General features: G+C 42.7%; 1 protein-coding gene across 1 annotated transcript in view; it reads right to left on the bottom strand.

Annotated features, from left to right (window-relative positions):
• The window catches only part of TMEM151B (transmembrane protein 151B), a 35,869-nt gene that overhangs the window by 4,470 nt on the left and 11,139 nt on the right, over window positions 1–20,260 (bottom strand). Inside the window, exon 2 of the mRNA XM_060244769.1 lies at window positions 4,554–6,652. Coding sequence (XP_060100752.1) covers window positions 5,216–6,652 — 1,437 coding nt within the window. The 3' untranslated portion in view covers window positions 4,554–5,215. The remainder of the gene's footprint in view (window positions 1–4,553; window positions 6,653–20,260) is intronic.

The raw sequence follows: 20,260 nt of genomic DNA, 5'->3' as shown, positions 1-20,260 counted from the left end.
GAATTTTTTACACCTTGGCTGATTGGCAGTGGCTGGGGTGCGTTTTTTGCCTACCCTACATAGCAATGCAGTGCATTGAGGATTTGCTATCAGGAGGCGCTGTTAAATAGGCGGTCACTTTAGTGGCAGGTTTTTGGGGTTTAGGGCACTATGGGCTAGGGGAGGACTGTGAAGCATCCCCCTTTTGGGGAATTTGGGGTCTGACATGATCAGCCTTTGGGTTTGAAGACCCGGGTTTGGAGAATGCAGACTGTCCGGGAGGCTCGGCTACAGGGTGCCTTTCTGGCGAGACGTGCGTTTGGGTTTGGGCCCTCTGGTGCGTGCCTCCCTGCTGGGCCTGCCTGGAGGGAGCTGAGGAACACTCAGCTCTGGCTGGGGGGCTGGGTCTCTTGCCCGTTAATGGCAGGGGAGCAGTCGCGGTGACCCCTAGCCCTGGCCAGGCCGCTGGTGGGGTACCCTTGCTGTTTATTAGAATATTGAATAAACTGGCCCAATTTTATACCAATACTCTGTGTCTGACTCTTTATTCCATCCTTGGGGAGCAATCTAAAATAAGAAATACAGCATATTCTTCCAACTGCATTACTGTGGTACCACTTCTATGTTATCGCCCCTGATCTTATATGGCAAACAATACTTTCACTCAACATCAGATATTCTACTGATGTTAACAGGAGATGAATGGGAACCTAAACACAGATGAATGGGAACCTAAACACAAAGACTTCGTCTAACTGAAGAGTCAAATGAAGCAAACAATAAAGACCAGCAGAACTGCAATTACTTCCATGATGTTTAAATATAGCAGAGAGTGACAGCTTACACATAGTTAATAAGCAAGTGGAAAATGATGCAAAAGAGGCTAAATATATGATAATTAACAGGGTCAGTATTGAGTAGTGTACAAAACTTGTTCAAAATTTCAAGACATTGTTTTCAAGAAAAAGAAAAGAAAATGCCAACAAGCTGGAATCAGGGCACAAATTTATAAAAATATAAAGGTCAGCTTGACTTTGTGTTTAAATCAACCCCTATTTTTGTTATATAACAAAATGCCTGAAAAGCAGAAATTAAAAGGTTTATTTCACAGAATGAATGGATGGGGGGGAGGGATTTGGGCTTTTCTTTGGTTTCAGCTGGGGATATTTTTTCCTTTTTGTTGAGGTGCCAGATCAGCAGTGGGTGCCACATAGAAAGAAGGGATAGGTGTGACTTGCGTTGGTTCTCACCTCCTAGACCAGGGGTGGCCAAACTTGCTTAATGTAAGAGCCACATAGAATAAATGTCAGATGTTTGAAAACAGCAGGACATGAACATCAGATTTTGAGAGCAGGAAGGAAGGTAAGCAAACAGATTGAGGTGGAAAGAAAGCAACTTTAATTTTATTCTCCAAGCCACTGGCTGGCTTGGCTTGGAGGAATGATTTAAAGAGACAAATGCCTTCTCTTAATTGTCCAACAGGACAGTGGGGAGTTTGAGAGCTACACAATATGTGTGAAAGAGCCACACATCGCTCCCAAGCAGCAGTTTGGCCACTCCTGTCCTAGACCCTGCTATATCAGGTCCAAGAAGTTCTTGGACTTCTGCAGCCTGTGATGAAATCACACTTCACTCAAATATCTTAATTTTCTAGTTTAATTGTGAATGCTGAATTTACACATTGTGAATGCTTAAGCCCAAACTTCCCTGACAAGCAGACTGGTTAGAAAAAAGTGTTTAAAAAACTGTTAGACTCCTTCCCCATTTCCCAATTCCAAACTGAAGAAAGGGCAACAACAAATCAATGTGGCATGGTAATTATGGGAACCCAAGAAGCCAAAAAAGAGAGAGGATTCAGGCCTGCCCATTTCCTGCCCTTGGAGTATTTTAACAAGGGGGTTATCAGCAGAAGGAGACCACTCTTTCCGAAGGGGGAAGTCCTCCTGGAGCCAACAGGGTGGCACATAAAGACAGTTGAGGGTGAAGCTCATTCACCTGGCCCTGTCTCTGTGGAAAGCAAACAACAGTGGTAGTATTATTCTCTTTAACTGTATCCACACAATGAAGACTCTCCATTTCCCTGTCTTCTCCACTGAAAATGCAGGTGAGAATGCATTGGCAGTGGAAGGCCTTATGTGCACTTTCTTCAATCAGCTACTAATTCCCCTGCATTTTTTCTGCTACCACACCAATGGAGAGCTTTTTCTGTTTTGTTTTTTTAAATTGGTTAGTTGCTATTGTTCTACAGCATTATATGATGATAATGACCTACTGCTATGATCAACTAGTTCCTCTGAATTCCAAGCTTTTATTTTTAAAAACCTTTAATCCTTTTTGCTGCAAACTCCAGAGGCATGATGAGGGGAGAAATAACAGCCATGCAAGGGAGCTGAGGCAGGAAAAATACCACCAGGACTTTTAAAAATGCACATCTTCCCATCTCCATGCAAACATACTTTGACTACAATCTTTCGGAAAGGTCAGAGAAAGGCAGAAGAAAACTCAGTAAGTGGACAAGTAGGGACTGATATCGTGTGTACACTTTAAAAAAAATCCCAAACCAGTGCTAAAGTATGGATACCAAACCAGAGGAAAACTTTCTCCTGGAAACAATATTTGTGGTCTAAATTAACTTCATACTTTAGTAGAAAATAAAAAGAAGCTCCAAGAATTAGACAATGTAGAAAATTTCACAAAAATTAATACAGTCCAAGACAATACAGAGAATGCGTGGCTGGATTTTTATGACTTTTAATTAAAGATTTTTTTAAAAAATTCTAATTAATCCTGCTATTCTGTCCACTTGGAAATTGATTTTGAAATCATCTGTTTTGAAATCTCAGTAATCAAATGTGCATTTCAACTTTTCCACCCATTCAAAATTAGAAAATATATATTACTGCAAACATTCTATCACATGAAAATTCTTAACAGTGTTGTGAAAAGTACTGTTGTTATCAAAATGTAATAAAAAGATTTTATGAATAAAGGCTTCTCCTCTATTTGCGAGTGAGACCATTCAAAAATCTGATACATACTAAGGGGGGGGGATTGCTAATTGGGCCTTGGTAGACCATCTTCTGAAAAACTATAGGAACAGCGGCAATCTGACTAAAGAGCAAAAGCTGCTGAAGGTCAAAGGAGTGTGCCATTCTCACCCTGAGCCAAACCAAAGAAAATCACTGTTGTTTTTTTCTTTAGTACTTTTGCTCTTTCCTAAACCAGCTGCTCTGTGCCGCTTTCTAAGAGAAAATTCCTAGATATTGTAACACTCCATCCTGAGGTAGTCACAAAATTCTCTGTGTCTCCAAATGCTTCTCCTCTCTCCTTCCCTTCCTAGAAAGCTGCCTCCACCTCTATAAGGCTGGATAAAACCTGTCTTTTTTGTCTGATATGTTCCCCAAGGTGTACAAGTAATTAAAATACGACATGAGCAGAGGAATGAATGGAGGAGGGACTGCAGAGGTGATGGTGATTCACATAGTGTGTTTGCATCAGACAGCAGCACAGTTTCTTAGATTTCCCTGTCGAAAGTGACATGAATGATGGAGTGTTGTTTCTTATTACTATGTTTCTTTTTTCCAGCAGGACTGGACATAAAACAAAATGCTTAAGAAATCTCTCTCACTCACTCTCTCACTCACACGTTTTTGTACCCAACACAATCCTAAGCTCTGCTCACGACCTGAGTTCGATCCCCAGTGGAAGCTGGGTTTTCAGGTAGCCTGCTCGAGGTTGACTCAGCCTTCCATCCTTCCGAGGTCAGTAAAATGAGTACCCAGCTTGCTGGGGGGAAAGCGTAGATGACTGGGGAAGGCAATGGCAAACCACCCTGTAAAAAGTCTGCTGTGAAAATGTTGTGGAAGCAACGTCACCCCAGAGTCGGAAATGACTGGTGCTTGCACAGGGGACCTTTCCTTTCCCTTCATATTACAGACCATACCAGCAAAGATGTAGTTACACTTTGAGTAAAATTCACACGCATCCTTGGTTTACACCAAGGGCCTTGGTACTAGATAAACTGCAACTGAACTTCCCTCAGTACCAAATCCCAGGCTTGGTTGAATTCACCAAGACTAGGTTTTGCTCAGTACAGATAGCTCAGCTTCCTAATTTTTTGCTCCTCTCCATCACATCCATTCCCATTGCCAGCAAATACAAGATGGATTCTACATCCTATTTTGTGGACTGAACCTTCTGAGATTTAACTGCATTGTACCAGAGTTTGGGGTTTCCTTTATAGATTTCCTGTTCCTTCTTGCTTTCCACTGCCACAAAAAAATAACCCAGGCTACAATCACACACACAAAACAATGCACTTTCAATCCACTTTCTGCCTGGATTTTACTGTGTGAACTGGCATAATCCAGTTGGAACATGCACTGAAAGTGCATTATTTAGTGTGCGTGATTGCAGCCCTAGAGTCTTTTGTAACCTTAGGGACTAACACATTTGTTAATTTTTAAGATGCCACAAGACTCTTTGTCATTTTGACTGCAGCAGACTAACATGCTTACCACTCTGTAATTTGTCTACATAAAAAGAAAGTACTTAGAATATAGTTTAAGCTTTACCTATGGGATGCTGATTCCCAGATATGAAACACCAGTTCTTTCCAAGGAGACATCCAAAGACCTTGTGTTCCCAGCATCTGAGAACAGGATAACAGTCGGAGAGTGGTCTAGAAAAAAGGAAGAAGGCCTGACTTGTAGCTGTTTTCATGTACCCTTCAGCTCCTTGTAATCTGTGCAGTTATTTGCCTTGCTGCTGAAAGGAACAGGCTACACTGCCATGGATTCATCTGCTAGAGTATGACTTTACAAGGCTGGGATAAGAGTCCCTCATATGATGCATGGTATCAGACACAGACAGTTCTTGTTAGATGTTGTCAAGGTGGCCTAATTGTTGGAGACAGAGCTGAGGAGAAACAGCCCAGATTCTTGGTGCTGGCACTGTTCCCTTCTCCCCCACTTTTTTTTTCATGTGGCTGTCAGTCTGCAGTTCTGTGTTGTAGTTCCAATGGTGGTGTTCACTGCCTGCCTCGTCAAAGCCATCACAGCTCTCCAGAACTAGAAGAGGACTTGGGAGCTGTTGAGTCCCCTGTGGGATGATGCAAGCGAGTAATCCTCTCTGACTCACATACATTTGTAGGAACCTCTACTCATGTGTTAGCCTATCTACTCCCAAATGCCATGTCTGGACACAGGGTATTTTCTGTAGGATATTATTCACACCTTCATAGTGAGGTCTCCACACAGGACCCATTCCGATGGAGATGGCGGTGATCATGGTTGAGGCAGCCCTCATTTCGATGCACAATGAGAATGGGGAAGTATAGGGCATCCTGGTAAGGAGGGGGATCTTCCTCCTCCACAGTGACTTGGCTGGACAGGCGGGTCTGCTCAGTTGGGCAGCTCTGCTCATTTAGGCTTCCACTCCGGCTCTGCCAAAGGCAGCTGCGCCGTGAGCCATAGAGACGGCCCAGTGAAAAATGGCTGCTGCTAAAGGGGATCCTGGGGCTGCCATTGCAGATACTGAGAGCACTGCGGGAGAAGATGGAAGAGCTGCTTATAGTCCTGTGACATTGCTCACAGTTCTGTCTGTAGCTCCCATAGCGGCACGAGGAGTAGGTAGTGCAGCCAGAGAGCCCCACCAAGTCCATGAGGACAGCCTCTGAGTAACTGGGAACCAGCTGCTGGTTGGAACGGATGTGCCACTCTAGCTCTGTACTGTCCACCGTATTGACCCGGGGCATCCTCCGGCAGAAAGGGCGCTCCTCAGCTGGTGTTACTGCCACATAATCAAACCCAAAGAGCTTTTCCACATGGTAGTGAACATAGGAAGTACGGTACTCATTAAAGACCCGCAATGGCCAGGACAAAGTAAAGAGAGCAGCCACCCAGAAGACATAGTGGGAGACATACCAAGGTAGGTTGTCTGGGTCTGAGAAGGCCACCATATACTCTTTGAAGTCGACATTCTTGAGATGCATGCCTTCTCTTGCCTCCATATAATCATCCAGTCCCTCATTTTCTGTGAAGAAACGGGCTCTCTGGGTCAGATAGGAGTTCTCAGACTCTACATTGGCAAAGCTGAAGCACTTGGTGAAGCGAAGTCGAGTGGCTGGGAAATTCTCCAAGTCAATTAGATCCTTAGAGATATCTTTCACCCCACAGTTGGAGTAATCAAACTCTGCTTCTGCCACATGGGTATTGACCCTCTCATGGTACACTTGGGTGGTAGTATAAGCATCCCCGTTGCGATAACGAGTGACCTGGCGAGTCCTCCTGACATAGTGGTAGCTGATAGCTTTCCACCAGATACATGGTGTGGCTTGTTGCATCCTTTGGACACGTTCATGTACACTCTCCACATCCACTTTGTATTGGAGTTCATTGCGGGTGTAGCAGTGCCAACATTCCACCAGATAGACTACATACAGCATCACCAGGAAGGCCAGAGGAATGTAGACATAGCCATTAGAACAGGGACTGTCATGGTACATCATGGACTTTCCTTTATAGGCGCTATCAAATGTCAGCCGTGTCACCTTGGTAACATGGCACCAGGTCATGGCTCCCATGCAGCCATACATAAGAAGCGAGAGCACCAAGCATTTCCAATGCGATTCCCTACAGAGTGACTTGCTGAAGGACTGTTTCACTGGCCGCTGCTGCTCCACATTCCACGAGAAAGCCAAGGAGATGGGGAAAAGAGAAAACAAAAGGAATAATTACTATATAGTAGATATAAGGGAAATCCACAGAATTACATTACTGCCTGGGTTAAATACTAGCAACTAAATTGCTAGAGAATGAATCACATACAAACATTCCCTATGACAACAAATCTCACTCTGAGGCTACTCAGTAGACTGCTTTCGCTGACAGGCAGGAGAAGAAATGGGCCTAAGTTCATTCATGCCTCATGTATGACTTTCCATGACCCATATATATCCTTAAATTAGGGTCAAAATACACAATCCATGTGACATGAGTCAGGTCACAGGTACCCACCTCAACTTGTAGTCACATGCACATGTCGCTCTAGCTGGCTCAGGAACATAGCAAGGGAGGAGGAGGGGCTTCAGGGTTCCCTCTCATGCCATCTTTTTCCCCAGAAGGGCCATGGGGGAGAGGGTTGTGTGCCCCTTCCTCAGGTTCCTGAGAGAAGCTTAAAGCACTGCTTACAGTGCTTCTGAGATGAACTGAGCCACTGAACTATTTGAAGGCGAGTTACTCCGATCATATACATGACTACAAATCAGGTCAGGCACCTGTGACTCAATGTGGCAGAAATATACGGGAGCCTGGGGCATTTCTGTATGGTGGCTTGAATTAGCCCTGGCCTTTATTTATTGATTGATTGTATTGATTGATTGATTGATTGATTGCACTTGTACCCCGCCCTCCCCAAACAGGCTCAGGGTGGCGATCTATCAGGTCTTTGGTCTATCAGGTCTTTGGTCTATCAGGTCTTTGGCTTAGATCTCTATAAGGCTATATAGTCTGGCTAGGTGTTGTATTTTTTTCAAGCAAAAGTGCACTCTGTCCTAAAAATGATGGTTTACATTTCCAGAGCCCAGGGTAACAGTCTAAACATCTAAGATATGGGGATATGTGTCTCCATTATTCCTCCTTCATACACAGAGAGGTTACCCAGAGTAATTCTGAACCACTGATAATATACAGATTGTCATTTGAAGGGACACCAGGATAGGGCTTTTGCCCTCAAAGAAATTGTTTTAACTATAGGCAAAGTTCATATCTTACTGTATGAAGGGGTTGGGTTTTCTCCAATGCATCAGATGGTCATCACAGACCATACTGTCAGTTACATTAGCTCCTATGGATGGGAAAAGGTACTTAATATCTGGTTTTATTCTTGTTCCTTGTTCTTCTGGCCAGCCACCCTCTTTTCTGGGTCTTGATTAGCGCATCCAAGGATATCCTTTATAGAAGTGCTGTGCACAAGGTTTAAATATTGGAATTTGAATTAATGATGTATGCTGCTGTCACAGACAGTAAGCAGTATGCTCATAGGTAGTGCTGCTTTGTTGAGAGTGAGTTAGCTGACTTGATTGACAGCTCATTGAACTCCCTCTGATTGGGGAACTGCAACTAGCTGTCAAGAAAAGGATGACAGGCAGTTGGAGAGTTGGGAAGTGGGAGTTGGAAAGTGGATGAAGAAAAGAGTAGTGGCTTGTGAGACTTTGTAGCATGAGAAGAGTTTAAAAAGCAGTCTGTTTCAGAGCCAGTGTGGTATGGCTTTGGCGGAAAAATAGACTCTGGAGGAGACTGGTCCAATAGTATAAACTGTGTGTGAAATAAAGAAACACAACTTAAGATGGAAATTGGTTTTCTAGTTATAAGCTTAATATCCAGTGAGAAGACTATCAATCTGGAAGATAAGGATTTGGCAACTGGTTTGAAGTGGCATTGAAAGTCCCAAAACACACCAAAAGCCTAGGTTATTGATCTTAAAGAGACAGGGCCGGTGCATGGGAGTAGGCAAAGTAGACAGTTGCCTAGGGCACCACCTGGCCTAGGGGGCACCACTGGCACCCCCTCCCCGACAAATGACTCTGGCTCCTGACCACTGTCACCTTGTCCTCTCCCATCACCAAGCTGCCCTCAACAAAGCCATGCCACCCCCATCTCTCCGATGTGCGACTTGGTCTCCCACCTCATCCTATCCTGCCACCCTCCTTCCTGGTGTGGCCGGCAAGCACTTATTCCCACAATTTTGTAAATAACTTATCACATTTTTTAAAAATTAAAATTAAAAATCAGTAAATTAAAAATGTGAAAAGTTTCAAATTTGGCACTCTTCATTTTCCCTATATTTCTTAATAATGGGGGGGGGGGGGTGCTAGTGGGGGATTCGCCTAGGGCACCAGAAAGCCTAGCACCAGCCCTGTAAAGAGAAGATAACTATCTTGCCAGAAAAAAGGGTCTAGCTGAAAAACCCTAGTCTTAAATAAAGGGATAAAAGCTGAGTACATTCTCAAGACTGTGTGATTAACCAGTGTGAAGTTCAAAAGGCAAACTAAAACAAGCAATCTCAAAGAAAAAGCATTGTGACATCTGTTACCTTCAGTGGAAGCCAAGCAACCCTGAATCTAAAAACGTCTCTAGTTTAGTCAGCAACATAAGATGCAGTTCTGTGATTATATCTAAGTTTCTGTCTACCATTTCCAAATCGTGTAAATATCCATTCCCTTCCCTGCCAGTTTGTTCAAATAAATCAAAATACTGTTTAAATCTGTAAGTGTGCCTAATGTGCCATTTCTGAAGGGAAAGATGTGACAACTGATGTAACAACAGGGCATAGACAGCTTCAAGAGGGGGATTGGATAAACATATGGAGCGGAGGTCCATCAGTGGCTATTAGCCACAGCGTATTGTTGGAACTCTCTGTCTGGGGCAGTGATGTTCTGTATTCTTGGTGCTTGGGGGCGCACAGTGGGAGGGCTTCTAGTGTCCTGGCCCCACTGATGATGCCTGGTTTTCTTGGTCACTGTGTGACACAGAGTGTTGAACTGGATGGGCCGTTGGCCTAATCCAACATGGCTTCTTTTATGTTCTTATGATTGTTTTAGAGGGGAGAGTAATAAAGCAATCACCTTGTCATACTGCATACTAGATTCTTATATGTTTGGATGGTTTTTGCATTATGGTTTTAATTTTTAATAAATGGTCTTAATGTTGGAATGATGCACTCTCTCTCTCGAATAATATGGTCACTGCCAGTCATCCCCCTTCTTTAATGAACCTGGTGGGAGTGAGAGTCCTAGGTACTCCTAGATATCCTGTACTCCTAAATTCCTCAATACTCAACATGTCACACATATCATGTATTTTGGCCCTTACTGAAATGGGAAACCAATGCTATTTCCTGCCACTTGGGGCTGCCATTATCCTCTCTCATATGCTCATGAGATCCATGGCATGCTGACTTGGCCTGGAACCTATGAGCATATTATCATCATAAGAAATAAGAACATAAGAGAAGCCATGTTGGATCAGGCCAATGGCCCATCCAGTCCAACACTCTGTGTTACACAGTGGCAAAAAAAAAATTATATAAATATATATATATATATACACACACACACACACACACACACACACACTGTGGCTAATAGCCACTGATGGACCTCTGCGCCATATTTTTATCTAAACCCCTCTTGAAGGTGGCCATGCTTGTGGCCGCCACCACCTCCTGTGGCAGTGAATTCCACATGTTAATCACCCTTTGGGTGAAGAAGTACTTCCTTTTATCCGTTTTAACCTGTCTGCTCAGCAATTTCATCGAATGCCCACGAGTTCTTGTATTGTGAGAAAGGGAGAAAAGTACCTCTTTCTCTACTTTCTCCATCCCATGCATTATCTTGTAAACCTCTATCATGTCACCCCGCAGTCGACGTTTCTCCAAGCTAAAGAGTCCCAAGCGTTTCAACCTTTCTTCATAGGGAAAGTGTTCCAGCCCTTTAATCATTCTAGTTGCGCTTTTCTGGACTTTCTCCAATGCTATAATATCCTTCTTGAGGTGCGGCAACCAGAACTGCACACAGTACTCCAAATGAGACCGCACCATCGATTTATACAGGGGCATTATGATACTGGCTGATTTGTTTTCAATTCCCTTCCTAATAATTCCCAGCATGGCGTTGGCCTTTTTTATTGCAAACGCACACTGTCTTGACATTTTCAGTGAGTTATCTACCACGACCCCAAGATCTTTCTCTTGGTCAGTCTCTGCCAGTTCACACCCCATCAACTTGTATTTGTAGCTGGGATTCTTGGCCCCAATGTGCATTACTTTGCACTTGGCCATACTGAACCGCATCTGCCACGTTGACGCCCACTCACCCAGCCTCAGCAGATCCCTTTGGAGTTCCTCACAATCCTCTCTGGTTCTCACCACCCTGAACAATTTAGTGTCATCCGCAAACTTGGCCACTTCACTGCTCACTCCCAACTCTAAATCATTTATGAACAAGTTAAAGAGCATGGGACCCAGTACCGAGCCCTGCGGCACCCCACTGCTTACCGTCCTCCACTGCGAAGACTGCCCATTTATACTCACTCTCTGCTTGCTATTACTCAGCCAGTTTTTGATCCACAAGAGGACCTGTCCTTTTACTCCATGACTCTCAAGCTTTCTAAGGAGCCTTTGATGAGGAACTTTATCAAAAGCTTTCTGGAAGTCAAGGTAAACAACATCTATCGGGTCTCCTTTGTCCACATGTTTGTTCACCCCCTCAAAGAAATGTAACAGGTTAGTGAGGCAAGATCTTCCCTTACAGAACCCATGCTGAGTCTTTCTCAATAACCTGTGCCTATCAATGTGCCTACTCATTCTGTCCTTGATAATGCTTTCTACCAACTTTCCCGGTATTGAAGTCAGACTGACTGGCCTGTAATTTCCCGGATCTCCTCTGGAACCCTTTTTAAAGATGGGGGTGACATTTGCTACCTTCCAGTCTTCAGGAACGGAGGCAGATTTCAATGAAAGATTACAGATTTTTGTCAAAAGATCCACAAGTTTAACTTTGAGTTCTTTCAGAACTCTCAGATGTATGACTTATTAGTTTTTAATTTGTCTATTAGTTGTAGGACCTCCTCTTTTGTCACCTCAATCTGACTCAGGTCTTTCAACACCCCTTCCAAAATTAGTGGTTCTGGGGTGGGCAAAAAGTTCTCATCTTCCACAGTGAAGACGGAGGCAAAAAATGCATTCAGCTTCTCAATCATTTCCTATCCTCCTTCAGTAATCCTTTTACCCCTTGGTCATCCAAGGGCCCCACTGCCTCCCTGGCTGGTTTTCTACTTCTAATATATTTGAAGAAATTTTTATTGTTGGTCTTTATGTTTTTTGCAATATGCTCCTCATAGTCCCTTTTTGCCTGCCTGATCACAGTCTTGCATTTGATTTGCCACAGCTTGTGTTCCTTTTTACTAATCTCACTTGGACTGGTTTTCCACCACTTAAAGGAGTCCTTCTTACCTTTTACAGCTTCCATTACATTGTTTGTTAACCATGCAGGCCTTTTCTTATGCCTGTTTGTGCCTTTCCTAACTTGTGGTATGTATTTTATCTGAGCTTCTATTCCTAACTTGTGGTATGTATTTTATCTGAGCTTCTTTTACATTCTGAATGTAACAGCTGAATGGCTACTTCATCAATTAGCTCATGTCACAAAGCAAGATTGCTCCCCCTTCCCAAACACATGAACTTCCCCTCTGTGATTTGAAGCCCAGCTGATGTATGTAATCCCCAGGAAATAGCAACTGTGCCTATATCTTCAGTCACAATTTGCTACTGATATTTATCTTCATTTTCCAGTGATTTCTGTCCTCAGTTTGAAACCTTCCTCTCAAGACTATTAGTATTTATGGAATCCAAGTTATTCACTTGCCAAGTCTAGATGTGGCCCCTTTCCCTTCTATTGGTGAAAAGCAACCAGTTGAGATTTTACCTCTCTCTGTTTCTATATCACTTACATTCCAGAATAAACACAGCAAAAATAAAGAAAAGTAGAATAACAAACTAGGAACCAACCAAACCCTCTGGACTCATCCATAAACCAGTAAATGCATTCAAAGTAATTTCTTTGTGTAACCATATATTTTTGTTATGAAAACAACAAAGGATGTACAGAGTTTAAACACTAGGGAATCACAGCAGTTGGAAATCCTCCATCATTCTTCAGTATTTAGTATTTCTACTCCCATCAGCTTAGAGAGGGAAGGATTTCCCTTTCTTGTAATAAAATTGGTGGTCAGACTAAACTGTAAATGCTACAGATATGCAGCTATGGGAAGGGAATAGGATTTATACTGCAAATGCCTGATGCTGGAAGGTGTCTGATGATTAAGGCTGTTTTTTGCTCCTTATTTTGTTTCTGTCCAGCAAAACCCATTTTCCTTTCTACTGCTGAGGATACCTACTACATACTGAACAAGAGAACTAGAGACTCTGTGTACTCTGGATGTGTCTACAAACTAAAACATGATCTTAACATTGAGGGTGATCTAGAAGTATAAGTAATCCTTGTTGCTTAGAAGTGAAACTCCTGCACTTGCTTATCTGGGCCTCAAAGTTTGATAGGAATGTAAAACAATAAAGATGTAATTAAAAAGAAATATAAAGGATTGGCTTTAATCACTACTGATATACTGCGTATAGAACTGCAGGTGGCTAAAATGGAAATACATTACAAATCACAGTTTCCCCTCTGCCTGGATGCTGCTATTTCTATTTCTGTACATCTCACATTTTCTCAGAGTAACTCTAGACTAGCCAGCTTTGCTTTTTTAAATCTTCCACACTACTAGGATGCAAGAGTCAATCTTTCCACTGGCATAGTTGTTGTCCTTGAAATCTTTATCACAGTCTCTTTTTTCAGATTATTGAGTGATTTTTTCATACAATATAAATTTATGTCTGTTTTTATAACTATGTATCCTACTGTATGCAGGAGGAATCCTGAAAGACAAGCCTCCAGATTTCCCCTGCTACAGCCTTTTAAACTGCATAGTTCTAGTACCTGTCACTGGGCAGACAATAGAGATTGTATCGCCCAGTCTTCCCCTACTCCAAGGCTTCATAAAATGATCCTTATGATGTATAAAGCCTGGTGAAGGAGAGTGAAGCATAAGGACACATTACAAGAAACTGCAGCTGCTCAGCCTTGCAGAAGCATCAAAAACCTTCTTACAAAGAAATCTGAGCAGATGTTCTCTAAAGGAACAGGAAACTGCATAACATGATGGTGGTTTGACTTGGCCTGAAGTCCTGAACTTCTTAAAACAGTATGAGAAATGACAACATGTTGACAGTATCCACCCTATCATCAGTAAACTGGTCTAATATTTTAATGAACCTTCTAAGTATGGAGCTAACAACTAAGGATAATATACTATAAAGTGTTCCCCAAAGGCCCTTCGCACAGGTCCTTTAGTGAAGAAGAAGAAGATATTGGATTTATATCCCGCCCTTCACTCCGAAGAGTCTCAGAGCGGCTCACAATCTCCTTTACCTTCCTCCCCCACAACAGTCACCCTGTGAGGTGGGTGAGGCTGGAGAGGCTCTCACAGCAGCTGCCCTTTCAAGGACAACCTCTGCCAGAGCTATGGCTGACCCAAGGCCATTCCTGCAGGTGCAAGTGGAGGAGTGGGGAATCAAACCCAGTTCTCCCAGATAAGAGTCCGCACACTTAACCACTACACCAAACCGGCTCTCCACACCAAACCGGCTCTCCAGTGGTGGCTCAATCAGCTATCCTGTAGGGAGGAAGAAGGAGCTGTCCTGGGGGGGGTGGGGCGCAGGGGACAGCAGTAGCTCAATGAACTTTCTGACGGGGAGAGGAGGGAACACAAGGACAGCAGTGGCAGCACCCTGACCAGCCACCTGGGTGCAGGAAGAAGCCAAGCATTTTCCCTCAAATTTCTTAATCTCAGGTGGCTGCCAAGGGGTCATAGAATCGTAGAGTTGGAAGGGACCTCTAGGGTTATCTAGTCCAACCCCCTGCACAATGCAGGAATCTCAAAAATATCTCCCCCCTAAATTCACAGGATCTTCGTTGCTGTCAGATGGCCATCTAGCCTCTGTTTAAAAACCTCCAAGGAAGGAGAGCTCACCACCTCCTGAGGAAGCCTGTTCCACTGAGGAATCACTCTAACGGTCAAGAAATTCTTCCTTATGTTGAGCCAGAAACTCGTGATTTAATTTCAACCCATTGGTTCTGGTTCTACCTTCGGGGCCACAGAAAACAATTCCATACCATCCTCTATATGACAGCCCTTCAAATACTTGAAGATGGTGATCATATCACCTCTCAGCCACCTCCTCTCCAGGCTAAACATGCCCAGCTCCTTCAGCCTTTCCTCATAGGACTTGGTCTCCAGACCCTTCACCATCTTCATCGCCCTCCTCTGGACCCATTCCAGCTTGTCTATATCCTTCTTAAAATGTGGTGCTCAAAACTGAACACAATACTCCAGGTGAGGTCTTACCAGAGCAGAATAAAGCGATACCATCACTTCACGTGATCTGGACACTATATTTCTGTTGATACAGCCCAAAATTGCATTTGCCTTTTTAGCCACCGCATCACACTGTTGACTCATGTTCAGCGTATGATCCACTAAGACACCTAGATCCTTTTCGCACATACTACTGCTAAGACAAGTCTCCCCCATCCTATAACCATTAATTGGATTTTTCCTACCTAAATGCAGAACTTTACATTTATCCCTGTTAAAATTCATTTTATTGGTTTTAGCCCAGTTTTTCAGCCTGTCAAGGGGAGAGAGAGATGCCAACACAGAGCACTGTGCATAAAGTTTTACTCCCTGCCTTAGCATCTCTCTCATTGTCCCTAGCAGCCAACCAGACACAGCAAAAACAACTCCAGTTTACTCCCTGCTCCACCTCTGAGGCTTGTATGACTCATAACAAGCCACCAGGTTGTTGTTGCAGGGGGCCTCAAAAGTGAAATCAGCCCTGGAAATGGTCCTGACCCTCTCACTCTCTTCTGTTGGGGGAAAAAACCCAGTTATTGAAGGATGACAATACTGTTATGGTTGCCTAGCAAGAGCCACTGAGCAGATCCATTTCTTAAAGCTATGTGTGCTGTTTCTATATTTTGGGGGAATTAAACACCCCCATGAGAGGGAAAGGGCACAGTATAGCCTGATCTTATCAAATCTGAGATGCTAAGTAAGGCTGGTATTTGGATGGGAGACCACCAAGGAAGACTCTGCAGAGGAAGGTAATGGCAAACCATTTGCCTGGAAAACCCCTTGCTGGGGTTGCCATGTTGGTTTCAACTTGACAGCACTTACATATATCCCCATTCCACAATGTTGACCCAGTTCCCTACACAGAAATCCTACAGCTCCACACCTTGATATCATCACCATGGGAAAGCTGCATATCGGGCTCATAGCAGTAATAAAATTATCCAGATTTCTAAATAAATGTCATGCTTTCCTGGAAAAGGGGGCAGCTGCCATAAGGAACAGTTCTTGGAAGAGCCACAGGTGGCATGTCAAACAACCATCTGTGGCTTCCCAGCCAATAAGTATCATGGCACTTGTTGCTCTAAAGTTTTACTACCATAAGGTGTCATTTATTGTGGAAGTATTCCGTTTCAATTTCATACCATTATTGGCATAAACATTGTAGGAGTATTATGGCCTATTTAAAAAAAAATTAATAGGATATTTCAATGGATATTAATGGAAATGGAAATTAATGGATCAATGGAAATTAAATGGATATTTCAAAATATTTTTGTAAGATGTTCTGTACCTTAAAGAAAGACAGGGATATAAACTGAATACATAAATAAGGAAACAAAGAACTTGTTCCCAACCTCCTCCTGAGTACACTCTTTTCCCAATCCAGACATAGAAAACGTGCAAAATTCTATAGCCTTTAATAGTGCAATCCTTAGAAAGAAGTTTAAGTTCAGTGGCATCTTTAAAACCAACAAAGTTTTATTCAAGGTATAATCTTTTATGTGCATGCACATTTCTTTGGATAGCTGGACTCAAACTTTATCCTGCTTAGGGTTGCCAGGTCCAAAGCAACAAGCCAGCAAGAGACTTACCGGGATGCTCCGGCGGGGGGAGAATCACAGCATGCCTACATCACCTTTGGGTGATATAAACACATTGGGGGGGGGGGTGACATTCTGGTTTTTGGGCAAAACTCTGTGGTTTGAAGCTAATTCTACAATAAAGTTTTGCCCAAAAACCAAAGCATCACTTCCTGATGTCACTGATGTGCCTACATCACTTCTGGGTGATGTACGCATGTCATGTTTGGGGTGGTAACTTCATCCACTGGGGAGCACTGGAAACCCTCGTTCTGCTGCTTCAGACAATGCTACCCAGCTGAATTTATCTTCAGTACAATCCTTAGAACACCTTCCCAAGAGTAAGCCCCACTGAAAGGCCTTGGTAGAATTCCACTTAAGATTGTTCTCTAAATGTATGCAGCGGTGCAAGTTCTGGGAGAACAGTGCAAGTTCTGAGAGTTCTTCCCTGAATACAATAAGATTTTCACCTTGGTGTCAAAGCAGTATTTCCAACTCTGCCTCAAACATAAAGACAGAAGGCCAGATATACACTCCCAGCTTCCCTTTTTCTCCAACATTTCTAGTTTTGTTCAGTTTTGAAAGTATCCAGTGCATTTTAACAAGCCCAGATTGCCAGGTGTTGGAGCCATCATTAACCCTCAGTATCGGGGGGAGTGGCTCTGACCAATATCCGGTCAGGAACTTTTGCCTAACGCTCTCCCAGCTGTCTCCAAAGTTATATCTTTTTTCACCCCTTTAACTATATTTTTTGAACTTTTGAAAGATGCCTCCGAAAGGGGGGGGAGAAAACCAAGCAGAAGGAAAAAAGCTTTCAGCCTTTAACTAATTTCTTGGAACAGCCGTCCACCTCCCACGCAAGGTTGGGGAGAGATGAGGAACCAGAAACTGAAGATAGCCCTCTCACTGTGAATTTATTGTCTCAAGCTATGTCTAAATTAAGACAAGAAATACGAGAGGACATAACTTCTATGCTTCAACCAATGTGTCAGCGTCTGGATGAATTAGAGAATTCTTGTAAACAGGCAACCCAGACCGCACAAGAAGCGTTAAAAAAAAGCTCAAGAGATGACTTCAGATGCATGGACGAGGGAACGAGTTTTAACAATGGACTTTCGTAGCCGGGAGCTGTGCTTAAAATTTAGAGGTTTTAAATCGGATGTGGAAGCTGAAATGGACTTATATATATTCATGGCAAATTGGCTTGCTGAAGTAACCCACCTGGAAGTCGAAATTCTCCCACTCATTCAGAAAGCATATCATGTTGGCAAGGTATGTGAAAACAATTCGTCTTATACCAGAGATATTGTGGTGCAGTTCAAGGATTTTAGAATGAGGCAGAGAGTCTTTGCAGAGGCTAGGGAGAGAGGAGGCTTGGACTACCAGGGGTTAAAGATTCAGGTCTTTCCGGATCTTCCTCCTAAATTTTTAAGAATCAGAAGAGACCTTAAGGACACAACTGCCAAATTGCGGGACTTAAAAATTAAATATAAATGGCTACAATCAGGCAAACTATGTGTCCAAAAAGGCTCCACTTCGTTTATAGCTTATGACACAGCCTCGGGTGAGATATTACTCTCTAAATTAATTCCCTCCTCTCCTACATCAAGAGTTAATAAGAGAAAGGAATGCTCTCCTCTCGTTCCTTCAAGGACAACCCGTGCGTGTACTGAGGAAGCTCATGTCAATCTGGAAGAAAATATGGACTCTATTTAAAAGACATTGAAGCAACAAGAAAAGGGAAAAGCAGAAGAAACTTATAATTTATATTTATTGATTTTTCTTTCAGAATTAAAGGCTGGGTGGGGTCAGCTGGTGAGAGAACCTGGGTAACATCCCTCCTTGTTTAATTCAGTCCAGGTGAAGAAAGAAGAGTTTCTTCTTGACCTTAAATTTTAAGGTCTCCAGGGACTGAGATATATAGTTAGAATTTATTCTTTATGGATTTTTTTTGAGAGTAGAAGGAATAATCAAGATATAGAAGAAGAAAGAAAATAAGAAGTTATATTGAATGCTTGTGGTATTAAGTTTTAAAAATCTGTTAGGGAAAGCAGCATTGTTAAGCTTAATTATTCCTCTGCTATAAAAAAATAGAAAATATAAATAGACATATATATATAAAGTGGTGTGGAATGGTAACATATGAGATATTTTTAAGTTGCGTTGTTTTTGATTTGTTATTATGGTACACTTACCTGTTGGAACAGGTAGTAATTATAATGAGTCTATAATAAAAAAATTGAGAAAGTCAAACCCTCAGTATCAATTCAAAATAGGATTGGTCTCTGGGGTTGAGTTAATTATGTCTCCCAACAACATCTTGCTCCCAGAAAGCAAATGGCTTTACACCAGAAAAAGCACTGCAAGAAAGAATGAGATGGATGGATGAAAGAGCACTTAACATGAACGACTGATTTGATCTGTGCTGCTGAGTACTGGCTGAGTGGCACAGGTCATCCTCAAAACCAATTCTAGTCTCTTTGGAAGATGAACACAGCTATGCTTGATCTCCTATCACAATGGAACACTAAATGCCAATGTGATTCCAACTGTCCCTCACAGCATTTGCCAGTGGTATCTAACTTGGGGTTCCCATGAATAGTAGATCTGAATTTCTAAGGAAGCATAACAGGGACAGTGCACCTGTCTGCACATTACAGGTAAGATAGAATGCTGTGCATTCCATGCATCCACAGTGCTAACCCTGACTGATCCCAGTACTAGTTCCCTAGTATCCTGGTCTGGCTACTCGCAGCCAAGGAAAACTGCAGGAGTTCCTTGTTTACTTTGCATCTTTTATCTTAGCACAGCAACTCCAAGGAACACACCAGCCTCACATCATATTCTGCTATTAGTTGCCCTTACAAGAATATCTTTAGACTTTTGACTGTACTGAATTACAAGGAACTATGGAAGGCACAGCATTTCAGGCTTCCAAACACAAAAGTCTTTATCAAGCTGTGTTTGGTTTCTGAGCATTCAAGAGCATTTATTCATGAATTGTTAATCTTTTCACTGCAGCCTTGAGGTCTGTTCACATGCACAGAATATTCCCCATGGGACATCTTGCCTTGGTCTCCAGCCCTAATTTTAAATTCCCTACTATTCTCCAGCTCCTTCATTTTCAATTTATTCCATTTGTTTTCTGGTCTTACAGCCAGTCCAGACTTCTGCAAAGTATCCTAAATTCTATAAAATCCCAAATTTTACAATTATGCAAACAGCAATGACAGAACAGTGCACCAAACTACTCTAGTGATAGTAAGCAGAGGTGTGGTAGAGGCGAGACTACTAGAAGCTGTTTAAACTGATTAATCACTCATGAATTCATCTCCTACTGCTGTGAATTATACACTGCAAGTTTATAAGATCTTACTAACCCTGCCAGCATGTTTTCAGGAATTCAATGTTATTGATGATAGTTTCTGAGAGTCACCATGCTGGTCTGCAGCAGAACAGCTAGACCAAATATAGAGGGAATTCTGTTCTAAAGTCCGGCAGCACCTTAGAGACTGACAATATTTGGGGGGTATGAGCTTTCAAGAGTGAAAGTTCCATGCATCAGGTATGTCACCAGATGACTTTCAAATGCTTCTATCCCAAAAAATCTTCTTGGTCTCTAAGGTACTTCTGGACTTGAATTTGTTGTTATTGGCACTTATGATGCAC

The sequence above is a fragment of the Heteronotia binoei genome, chromosome 1 (assembly GCF_032191835.1).
Source record: "Heteronotia binoei isolate CCM8104 ecotype False Entrance Well chromosome 1, APGP_CSIRO_Hbin_v1, whole genome shotgun sequence".
Taxonomy (NCBI): Eukaryota; Metazoa; Chordata; class Lepidosauria; order Squamata; family Gekkonidae; genus Heteronotia; species Heteronotia binoei.
This window is presented reverse-complemented; position numbering and strand designations above follow the sequence as displayed.